Raw genomic sequence first — 12,216 nt, 5'->3', positions numbered from 1 at the left:
GAAAATCTGTGGTGAACTGGATCGCAGGCGCAGTTCTCGCTAAGCACGTCGAGCGGATATTATGTGAGTTGGTCAATTCTTCCACGTTCATGAGAGAGGCGGGGGGGGGGGTCTCCATAAGCCTTCATGTGACCAGCCTTAAAGTGAAGACGTATGCACCGAACTCGATGCCAATATTCGAAATCAGTTACCTCCAATACTGCATTACTGCGTGCTGACAGCGACTGGTGGAGTAAAAACGACATTAACAGTTGTACTACAAACTACCAACTATCAGTTAATAGTTTGCGCTCTGCGTACTTGTGAGAATTGGTAGTTGACGCTAAGCCTTTGTCTGTTCGTATCGTTCTTTAAGCCTCCCTGTTGATGCCGACCTAGTGTAGCGCACGACAGCAATTAAATGTGCAAAACGTACTATCCCCATTCTCAGCTTAACTGACAAGTTTGTATCAAGCTACGCGTACAGTCTGCTGGCAGCTGCAACTGCTCGCACGCCGCAAGAGGCAAAATGTACGTGCACCCGCGGCCCGAAATGCGCTACGCCTGCATAGGCTTTCCGTGCCCATATAGCAACCCGCATGCTAAGGCTTCATGATCGTTTGGTTGCTTCCTGGCTCTTGCCATGCACGGTCATGAAATGCAATGCTACGTCGGCGGCCACCATGTCTGAGAACTAGGGCCAAGGCGAGACTCTGCGAGTTAATTTGATTCCCTTATCGCCAATTATACCATAGAAACTATTCGGGGTGTTAAATATTGCCGCCGGCGGTATTAGTTGCAAGCCATTTGCAGTTTCTTAAATAAAAACTCACTGAACGGTTACTGCTATCTAACGCGAGACCTAGTGACAACTGTGTACGTATTTTCCTTTTGTGATATATTCAGGTAAATAATTTGAAAGAGGGATGTATATGTGCACAGTTATAGACCACTCGTATTTTTCAGACATACTCACTTCTCAACTAGCACTTCTCTTACAGTCCTTGATAGTCATGAAGGAAGCCTTCTGATCTGAGAAATGTCAAGAGATGCGTTCGAGGTTTCGGACTAAGGCCTGATTGTCAAAGACGAGGTCTATGGATGTGTTTCGGAAGGTGGCCACAGCAGTGGAAGGAGTTACGAGTGAGAGGACCTACGCTGCCACACGTGACGCCATTGAGTTCGTATCACTCGCACTGGTGCGTTGAGTGACGTCAGGGAGATTCGCCTCCTCCTTCCACGGTATCCCCACTCCCACCATCTGGTTACACCTAATACTGCTACTACAACGCCGACGCTAAACCCAAGGAATGGGCCTTTTAACTGCTGTCGCTGTAAAGCAGACATCTTTCAGACAGCGTGTCGTTGGCTGGTTTTTCACACCTCTACGAGCACACAACTTTCAAACGCGCTAGGCATTGTTGGAAAGGGTGCGCGGAGAACATGGCGCGCCAACGGAAGTTACCTGGTCGCAGCCGGTCGTCCCAGCGCAAACTGGGGCTGGCCATGGCGCTGCTGGGTGCCCCGCGCCTGGTGCTGCTGGACGAACCGACGAGCGGCGTGGACCCCATCTCGGCGCGCAAGATGTGGCAGACCGTGGACGCCTTTGTCACCGCCAACGACCAGGCGGTCGTCCTCGCCACCACCCTGTGAGTCTCAAACGGGAAGTGGGCGCCAATGTGAAATCCTGGTTTGGGGATAGCTGGCACAATCACGACTTCACAAGACGTCTCGAAAAAAAGTGGTGGGGCTTTCGAGCATACGTGCGAAAGCATGTGTTCATTCTTCAGTTGGCGGTGACACTTAAGCTCTGCCTAAGAGTATGACGCGATAGCTTTAAAGGGTAAGTGCCCATATATGCTGAACTGATCATTCTCGACTTATAGATGCGCGATGAGCCCTCATGCCACCACCAGCGCAGTGGCGCAGCGGTCAAACGATGCACCACTGTGGCTGTTTCTATCACAGGCACCGGTAGGGATTGTGCGACCCATGTTGCTCTTCCCGAGCAGCCTCTCCCGACCAACCCTTAATTTAACTTCTACTTGCCACGGTGGGCAGCTTGCTCACAATTCTATTGGCACGTTGTGATGACACCACAAGGTTATGTGACCTAGGTGGCGCGACGCCCTCCTCCCATTGGCTATAGATGGCGCGACGCTCCTCCGAACTTGCCCGAGCTTACTCGAGTAACACGGGTAAGCTCCGGTTAGTTCGGAGCACAAGACGAGATTAGGATCACAAGACAAACAAGATTCTTGCTCGTGTTTGGTACGTCTGGAGTAGTGCCTGTGCACTAAAACTGGAAGCAGTGGCTTTTCGTTTGTCCTTGTATTTCCTGCTTTTACATCAAGCTTTAAAGCTAGTAAGAGACAGGAGCAGGCAAGCAAAAAACACGAATGAAGTGGGCTTGACACGAATGAACTTTTTTTTTTTATTCCGAAAGCATGCCTTGCATATGCAGATACACGCCGTAATCCCGAATGAAGGAGCGGTAATATGAGGAGAACACACAGTAACCACTAATTTAGCGATGACTCTTTAAGCAGTTTGTTTATGTAATAGTTCGCCTCTGTGGGAACAACTGCAATTACAACTTCAGTACAGCAATTAAAAACTTTGTCTTCATTGGCAAAGCGATTGTTCGTTTCATATTGGTTCTATCTGCTCGGACAAGCGTGTTTCCGAAGTGTGCCGCAAAATGACGTTTGGCGGCGGAATAAGGCCAGCCTGCTTAGCGTCTCTCCTCCGCAGGATTCCCGAATGCCTGGCGCTGTGCTCGCGCGTCTTCGTGCTGAGCCGCGGTGAGAGCACGTGGATGGGCTCGGTGCCCGACCTGCGCAACACCTTCTTCATGGGTATGGTGGTCACCGTGACCATGTGCTCCGAGGAGAAGCCCCCCGTGGTCGCCACCTTCCTGCACCGCGTCAACGAAATCTTCGAGGGCGAGGCGCAGGTGGTCAGCCGGCACAAGGTATTGTACAGCTCCTCTGCGCACTGTTGAACGAAGTCAATGGATTCAATACCGGCCGCGATGGCCGCGCTTCGATGGAGCCTTAACGCAAAAGCGCCCGTGTGCTGTGCGATGTGAGTGCACGTTAAAGAGGCCCGGGTGGTGTATAGAATAATACGTAGCACTCCACTGCGGCGCAGGTTCCTCTCTGCCATCTTTCTCTCGTTCGTTATTTTGCTCACGGCGTGGTTCAAGTGTTTCTCCGTGGGTGAGACACCCTCTGCGCTTAATCTCGTGTCTCCACTCCACCACCGATCCCTGCGCTCTGAAGCGCCAGCTAGAGTCTATACCAGCTAAGCCGCTGGAAGACCGCGTTCAGAAATTTGCTTTTCGACGAAAAGAAATGGCGCAGTAACCGTCTCCGATCTCGGTGGACAACTCAACCGCGCCGTGAGGGAAGGGAGAAAGAATGGAGTGAAAGAAGCAAGGGAGAAAGAAGTGCCGTAGTGGATGGCTTCGGGATAATTTCTACCACCTGCAGATATTTAACGTCTGCTGACATCACACAGCAGACGGATGCCTATGCGTTTCGCCTCCATCGAAACGCGGCCGCCGCAACAGGGTTCGAACCCAGGCGCTCTGGCAGAGTAGCCAAGCGAGCTCTGCCGAGGCGTCAAGCGGGGCTATAGTCTCCTGACAACTTTATGCGAGAGAGAAGTGCAAAATACACCAGTGTGTTGTTCGTTATCGTCATCATCATCAGCCTGAGCATACTGCAAAACAAACGCTTTTCCCGTATCTATCCAATTAACCCTGTCTTCAGCCGCGGCCATCTTAGTGCAAATTTATTCATCCCTTGAGTGACAGCAAGGCAACTCATCAGCGAATCACAGATTACTGATGTATTCTCCATTAACTCTTATCCCCAACTGTTCCCAATCCAGGTTTCCGAATACCTCCTGTAAACAGGCAGTGAATAGTATAAAGAGCCCTCGGTGGTAGAAATTTCCGGAGCCCTTCACTACGGCGTCTCTAATAGCCTGAGTCGCTTTAGGACGTTAAAACCCGTAAACATAAACATAAGCATAATAGTATTTGAGAGATGATGTCTCCCTGCTTGTCAGCCTTCCTTAACGGAATTTCATTCCTGTCTTAATGGAGGGTTCAGCAATGGAATCCGCGTGCCGATGGAATTTCATTACCAGTCCTAGGGTGGCCTTATCTCGGTGACTAGAGACACCAACGCACTCCCTTACTAGCGCAGGATTTGGCCACCCTGGTGTATTACTTGGCCACAGCCTCCTATATAAATGCACCTATTAAACATCGGTCCTTAGTCCCCAGGAGCTGCGGAGCAACTGACCAAGGCGGCGGTCAGAACTGTGACGTGTGGGGTTGTGAAAGGGGAATAAATACGCTCTCCCCGCTTAACCGCGACTGACGCAGTTCAAAACTGCTGCTGGCCCTACCCGTGATCGTGCGCGCTACATGCGCACGCCGACCACGGCGGGCCTTGCCCCGAGGGAAAAAAAGTAACGACACTCTGGCTGACACAAACAGGCATATATTGCTGCAACAATGACTCCAGCTAGCAACAAAATACGCTAACGAATCGAGGTCGTCCGACTCACCAGCAAGGTTACGAGCGAACGTTCGCCCACACTATGGCAAGGACGAAACACATGCCAGACGGGACGCAATGGCGGGAAAATTTTGCCACCACGCTCCGCTCTCCGCTGGCGGAGAGCGGATACCCGCGCCGAAAATTCCGTGCGCGCCGAGTTCCTGAGCGCGCTCGCAGCAATCCCACAGCAGCACCACAGGGGACGAGCGAGGCAAGTCCTCACGAACGCTACGGAGGGCGCTAAGTATCTCTGGCTCCGAACAGGCCGCCATTGGAAACTGAACTTGGCAACGTTTAACGCTAGAACCTTATCCAGTGCGTTATCAGTGCATGTGAAAGAACCCGAGGGGCTGCTGTGGTATCCACCAAGAGTCAGACGTTACTGTGCCTTTCTTTTACCGAACTTTACATGCTTTTATAACAATTGCACAGCTACTATAGTTCTACATAAAGTCAGCAATAAAATTCCAATAAGGAAAGGTGTCAGGCAGAAGACACGATTTCGCCTATGCTATTCACTGCCTGTTTACAGGAGGTATTCCGGGGCCTCAAATGGGAACAGTTGGGGATAAGAGTTAATGGAGCATACCTAAGTAATTTGCGATTCGCCGATGACATTGCCTTGCTAAGTCACTCAGGACATGAACTGCAAAGCATGATCAATGAATTGGACAGGCAGAGCAGAATGGTGGGGCTAAAAATTCACATGCAGAAAACCAAACTAATGTTCAACAGCCTAGCAAGGGAACAGCAGTTCGCAGTTGGTAGCCAGGTGCTGGAAGTAGTAAGAGAATATGTCTATTTAGGGCAGGTAGTGACAGCTGATCCAGATTATGAGAGGGGAAATAACTAGAAGAATAAGAATGGGGTGGAGCGCATATGGCAGGTTATCTCAGATGATGAATGGCAGTTTACCAATATCCCTCAAGAGAAAAGTATACAACAGGTGTATCTTACCGGTACTCACCTATGGGGCAGAAACGTGGAGGCTAACAAAGAGGGTTCAGCTTAAGTTAAGGACAACGCAGCGAGCTATGGAAAGAAAAATGATAGGTGTAACGTTAAGAGATCGGAAGCGGGCGGAGTGGGTGAGAGAACAAACGCGCGTTAATGACATCCTAGTCGAAATCACGAGGAAGAAATGGGCTTGGGCAGGGTATGTAATGCGAAGGCAAGATAACCGCTGGTCCTTGAGGATAACGGAGTGGATTCCAAGAGGAGGCAAGCGTAGCAGTGAGCGGCATAAAGTTAGGTGGGCGGATGAGATGAGGATGGACGGGGGTATACGGTAGCCGCAGCTGGCAGAGGAAATGTTTAATTGGAGAGACATGGGAGAGAGAGGCCTTGGCTCTGCAGTGGGCGTAGTCAGACTGATGATGATGGTGATGCTCTGCTAGCGTCAGCGGCTGGACGACAGCACACCCATCTGCAGAAGTTAGGAGCACGCTGTAGTCAAGAGGCAAGGGCGTTATTTGGGGCGCTGGTCATGCGTTGTGTTGTGTTGGGTTTAATGACTCATAAGCAGCTAAGGCTATCATGCGCCAAGTTCAAGGTATAGAAAAATTGTTTTCCACAGATTTTTACAAATATATGAAAAAATATGGTGGTTTAGAAAGCTTAAAAAGTTATTAATGATATCCTAGTTGAAATCAAGAGGAAGAAGTGGGCTTGGGCAAGGCATGTAATGCGAAGGAAAGATAACCGCTGGTCCTTAAGGGTAACGGAGTGGATTCCAACAGAAGGCAAACGTAGCAGGGGGCGGCAGAAAATTAGGTGGGCGGATGAGATTAAGAAATTTGCGGGAATATGATGGCCGCGGCTGGCGAAGGACAGGGTTAATTGGAGAGACATGGGAGAGGCCTTTGCCCTGCAGTGGGCGTAGTGATGCTGATGATGATGATGACATGCCGCGCCACTAATTGCGGTAGGCTTTACACCAGCAGGTATAGAGCGCACTTTCTCTGGGGCAGACATCCTCGCCTTCGTTGTACGCCGTAACCTGAACCTGAACCTGGGTGGCATACTGGTTACAATGGTTACCAATACAATATGGACCGTGGAGGAGCGGTTGTCGGTGTGTCGTGTGGTAAATTCGTCTAATCGGGCATGGGAATGGATGCGCAGTGAGGAGTGTAGGGTGTTGAAACCGGAAGAGACAGCCGTTGCCCTAGTCAGTTGGCAGAGCACTACACGTGGCAGGCGAAGGTTGTGGGTCCGAATCCCAGCAGCGGTGTGGTTGTTTTTCCTTCTACTTTCTATAGTATCGCCCAAATGATTGTGATTGTTCAGCGTTTTTTTAACCCTTATCAAAGCCTCCTTGAAAAAAAAAAAAAACCACATTCCCCTTATGCATTCCTTGGTTTCAGTTAGTGCTGGATTCTTCCGTATGTGTCAAGCCCAGAAATAGTGATCAATTACGGCAGTAGTATGGGCGGCTGTCGTCACGTCCTTTGAACATTCAAAATTTCCGCCCAATTTTTAATACTTGGTACACGTTCCTGATTTTCTGTGGCCGTCGGATCGCCGTGAGCGCAGGAACCATTTTATGTTAGATTTTCCAGCGCTCAGAAAGCTTACAGACATCACTATCAACATGATGTTGCAACATCTGTCGCTTTCTTGTCTGGCACAGTATCTTAAGTTGCAGGTTAGGTCTCGCAAAGCATACGCCTCAGCTTTGAAATGCGCTCTTTTTCCCGCAGAACGTGATCCGCTTCAAGATCCGTGACCCGCTGTACCCGATGAGGTTGCTGAAGCCCAAACTGGTCGAGCTGCGGAACGTGGGCGTCGTGTCCATCGTCGACTTTGGACACGTGGCGCTGCACAAGCTCTTCGGTGTCGAGGAGCCCGAATAAGGCGCCCTGTGTGCTCCACCCGCTACGTGGGCAGCCGTAAGGAGCGACGCGTCTACGCGACGGCACGTCCGCAGCACTTTATGGCGACGCCACAGTGTCCGCCTTTTGTCGCACGGTCACTGCGACCGCGACGTGACGTGGGGCTGCTGGATGGGCTGTTGCTCGAAGGCGGCCCCTTTTGTCATTTGTGCAATTTATACGGCCACAGTCTGGTGGCTGAGCATAAAAGTGATTTTTCCGGTAACTGACTTTCGGTGTTATCTTTCGCCTTGGCTGAATCGTTTTTAGCCTCGCACATTGGGATTAAATGCTGGTTGGTAATGCGCGTATAATCTGTCACAGGCCGCATGCATAAAGTAGTGTGGGCAAAATAAAAATAAATAAAAATAATATTGTCCAAGACCACGTACACAGGAAAGCACGAGTAGATTACCCTGGCCAGAACATTTTGGACGGGTTCTCAACGCCCAGCAATAGTGTGTCCCACATTCACTTGACCGCGATAAGCCCATCTACTACGTCCAGCATTTTCGCGCAACAGATCTACTAGATGCAAAAGTCAATCTCCGGGATATGCCAAATCTGACCTTGGTGTGACAGCCCTCAGTTAAACGTCAGGTGTCCAACCATAATTGACCGTGCCCTACACGACGGTGCCAAGCAAATTTGACCCGGCAGTTGACAAAATTTGGCCCGGGCTACCCCCGAAATTTGACCTAAGACTATTTGGACCAAACACGATGTGCAACCATAATTGAGCATGCCCGACACATTGGTCACCTCCAAATTTTGCTCTGATCATCTGCAAAAATTTGGCCGAGGCCACTCCCGAAATTTGACCTTGGAGCCGGTTTGTACCAAAATTGATCTCCAACTATAATTGAGCATGCGTGACACGAAGGCGACCTCTAAATTTAGCCCGGGTCATTTTCAAATTTTGGCCTGGGCCACACCCGAAACTTGTCCTTAGCCGATTTGGACCCAAATTGATGTCCCACCGTAACTGAGCGTGCCCGACATGATGGCGACCTCCTCCAAATTTGGCCCGAGTCATTGCCAAAATTTGGCCTTCCTGATTTGTGAATGCTTGCGCACTATAATAGCTTTAATCAAGTTAACATGGTGTACCATGCCTACCCAAGGTACACAATGGTACACGTCTTCCAAACGTACGCTATGGTGCCTCATAACCGTGGTTAAACTCTGCATAACTTTTTTTTCTACATTTTGAATATCTCGTTTACAGAGCCATGCTGTACGTACAAATGCTGTGGTATGATCCCGCGCGATGAGGCGATAGACCTTCCTTAGCAAAGCTGGGAAATGTTGAAGCGCTAAGAGAACAGGTTAGCAGCTCTTCTATGCAGACGAGTGGAGCAGTTCAAGAAAAAAAAAACAAGTTTTCTTATATTCTTTGTCTTTTAACGCGAGAGCGTTAAAGGGCCCCGTTGCTCAGAAAATCTGGCGTCGGCGTTGTGAGCGAAAAATAGGATAGCTTAGGGTGTCCCAGGTAGCCACCAGTCGGAGGAGCAACCTAGGTGGGCTACCTAGGTCACGTGACTTTGCAGCGTCATCACAACCTGCCCACCGGATAGTGAGCAAACTGACCACCGTGGCAGGCGGCAGTTAAATCAATGATTGATAGAGATAGGTTGCTTGGGAAGAGCAACCTGGGTCACACGAGCCCACCGGCGGCAGCGCCTGCCATCGCAAGGCAGTGGTGTACCCCAACCGCTGCCCCATTGCGTAAGGAGTGGTGTGAGCACTCCCAGGGACCTATGAATGTAAAGTTGAGAATGACCAATTCTACATATATATGGACATTAACTCATTAACGCTGTAGCGTCATACCCTTAAGGTTGACTTAAATGTCCTCTCCCTATACGGCACCCACAGAGAAAACATTAAGCAAAAGCTGCTGCAACCGAGCCTGCCGTTCGATTTGGCCGAGTTCGACATGGATGGCTCAGCCCTCTAATGAGGTACGCCTAAGCGAAGACCTTGGGCGGTTGCATCCAGCCCACATATGTGGGCGGGTCTCTGGTGCCGCAGCTTACGGCAGTAAGAGGTAGGTTTTTGAACGAACGAATACTTTGCGCGTGAATGCGCGGGGCAACTTCAGCATAGTCAGACACAGTGGCCCACAAAGCTTGCGCAAGGTGAATTTCTTTGTGTCACCTTTCGCACTGTGCACTGTATCGGCACAGGAAAGCTGAGAAATCAAGCCAGCATGCGGACATTGCCAACCGCATGTAGGCTCCCGTTCGAGCAGCCAGAGCTTCGTTTTGAGTTTTGCTCTGTTGAACCTTGTTGTCACCATATCCCGAGCGAACCTTGCGCGACATAGGTAGAACTGTGAGTACCTCTCCCTCTGGAGAACGAGAGCGAACGGTTGTGGTTGAAATGGCGCGCACGACCAGGCAAGACAGGCATCACGAGTGCTTGTACCGGTCCTCCCCACTGTTTCAGCCATGACCGTATGTTAACAACTTACTTACTGCAAGGAAAGAGAACACTGGATCCTGACAGACATCCAGCGTGTCCGTCAAAGAGGTCTCCTCTTTCGGCGCTGAACTAGATAGGCTCACCACTTCTGTTGCATGATCACATGGGCTATGTCATTGCCCAGCGTACCACTAATTTTCTCAAGCTTCTGAGATGCCTCACCAATTTGGTGTAGACTTCCCGGTAGCGGCGGTAACTACTATCGTCCTTGACATTCTGGCATCGTCACCCTCCACGACGCGCGACATGGGCTGCGCCGTGGACACCGACCTTTCCATTCCCTCTTTGCACTGTCCTCTTCCGTCTCTTTTCCTCACCCCCCTATGTTTGGAAAGCAATGCCATACACATAACCGAGCATTTTAGCTCCTATGGCAAGCCGGTACGCTTGACATGATGACAACAGAATTCCGGGACGACGAATAAAGGACAACATCATTGTTTAATGATTCTGTCCCTGTTTTCTATCTCTGAAAGCTGTTTTCTCACTGACACAGGCACTATTCAAACAGCTGGCCTCAAATATCATTTCTATTACAGCGTGGAGCTGTCGTCTTCCATTCTTGTGCGCCCTTGTAGGGTCGTCCACCTCATTCTGACTCCGATTTTCTTGATTCTGAACGCCCTGGCCTTCGAGCTTAGAAACTGGTACATAGAAATATTGGCATGAAAATATATATGCCCGCAGTTAAGAATATCCGATAAAAAGGCAATATCGCTAGCAGCTCCAGCTAAATGCTAGGAGGGAACCCTATAGGACACATTAACATTGATGATTCCACCCTCCCATTCGGGAGAAGTGGACGCAAAAGAGGAGGAATGAAACATTGGTAAAAATACTGAGGATGATTTTGTTAATTGGCGCCAAAGTCTATGGCTAATGCGAAGCCCGACTTGAGTCATTATGTTCTTCCTATTGTTTTAGAGCGCAGTCCGTTGGTGCCCGTTTCTGCGTTTCTCGGCGTCGCGGTCGCCGCTGTCCGTTGCAACCATTAGTGGACACCTTAGTCGCGCTTTAAGCTGCGAAACCAATGGTTTGGGTTATGGTGCTTGGCTGCTGACCCAAAAGACGCGGGTTCGATCCCAGCCGCGGCGGCTATAATTTCTTTGGAGCAGAAATTCTAGAGGCCCGTGTACTGTGCGATGTCAGTGCACGTTAAAGAATCTCAGGGGGTCGAAATTTCCGGAGCCCTCCACTAAGGCGTCTCTCATAGCCTGAGTCGCTTTGGGACGTTAAACCCCATAAACCAACCAAACCAAACCAGTGGTTTGGTTTGGTTTGGTTTGGTTTGGTTTGGTTTGGCTTGGCTTGGCTTGGCTTGGCTTGGCTTGGCTTGGCTTGGCTTGGCTTGGCTCGGCTTGGCTTGGCTTGGCTTGGTTTGGTTTGGCAACCCTTTCACAAAGCGACTCGGGACACCTCAATCGTGCTTTAAGCTAAGTGGCGGTAGTGTCAGATGTGCGCTGCATGCGTTGGCATTGACAACTGAAAAAGTTTTACACTCCGAACCTCCTTCATGGCAATCGAGAACTGTTAGCGGAGTGTTTCTTGAGGAAGGAATATGTGTGAAAAATAACATGTTGCCTGTAATTGTACACATATGCCTTGCTCAAATTACTTTTTTTTCTGATTGTTGGAACCAGAGCACGATGTTTCCGTTCTGAGCGTTACGTCTTCCTGCCACTGAACGCACGCGTTCTTTTTTCCTATTCCCTTTTTTATCAACTTGAAAGTGCCTTCAGAATTGTTTTCCTTATGCTATGGCCACAAAGGAGTTCCTAGCCGGTCATGCTTCACTTCTGTTCTCATTACAAACCAACTGGAACAGCCTTCCATACTAGCCTACCGAAGCTTTCACGTTTTCGCTATGTTTTCTTCTCTACATTCAAGGTAATTTATTCTTAATTTATTTTCAAATTCTTCCTAAAAAGCTCAGTAATACTAGAAGGTGTCAAAGGATTGCGAACAATCCTTTTCCCAAACTAAAATTTCCAGCGTGAAAGGCGCGAAGGAAACGACACAACACAGAATACACCGCTAGTGCGCCAATGGTGCCTCCTCTATTGCGTCGCAATTTTTGCCCGCTTCTCACCTAAACACTCAAAAATTCACTCGCAGCCTGCCGTTTTTAAATATATACGCTATCCTAAAATAAACAGATTCTCAAGCCCTGTTCTCTTTGTGCGAGACAGCCTAATGCGACACATATGCTGTCTACAGAGAGTAACTGAAAAAAACAAACAAATAATGCAAAAATGCACCAAAGATAAGAATTATAACGTGAAGTTGGCCTACATTTCTGA

General features: G+C 49.5%; 1 protein-coding gene across 3 annotated transcripts in view; it reads left to right on the top strand.

Annotated features, from left to right (window-relative positions):
- Positions 1–7,646, top strand: part of LOC149341799 (phospholipid-transporting ATPase ABCA3-like) — a 47,743-nt gene extending 40,097 nt beyond the window's left edge. For 2 of the 3 annotated variants that reach the window (XM_089543998.1, XM_089543997.1), the window contains 3 exons: positions 1,455–1,628; positions 2,734–2,953; positions 7,259–7,646. In XM_089543998.1, coding sequence (XP_089400124.1) covers positions 1,455–1,628; positions 2,734–2,953; positions 7,259–7,411 — 547 coding nt within the window. In that variant the 3' untranslated portion in view covers positions 7,412–7,646. Of the gene's footprint in view, positions 1–1,454; positions 1,633–2,733; positions 2,954–7,258 lie in introns of those variants that run through there. The other variant, XM_089543999.1, reaches the window with a different exon arrangement.
- Positions 7,647–12,216: the final 4,570 nt, after the last annotated feature.

Source organism: Amblyomma mixtum, chromosome 5, assembly GCF_055824585.1.
Source record: "Amblyomma mixtum isolate Tamu chromosome 5, ASM5582458v1, whole genome shotgun sequence".
In the NCBI taxonomy this organism is placed as follows: domain Eukaryota; kingdom Metazoa; phylum Arthropoda; class Arachnida; order Ixodida; family Ixodidae; genus Amblyomma; species Amblyomma mixtum.
The sequence above is the reverse complement of the archived record's forward strand: the minus strand, read 5'-3'. Positions and strand labels throughout refer to the sequence as shown.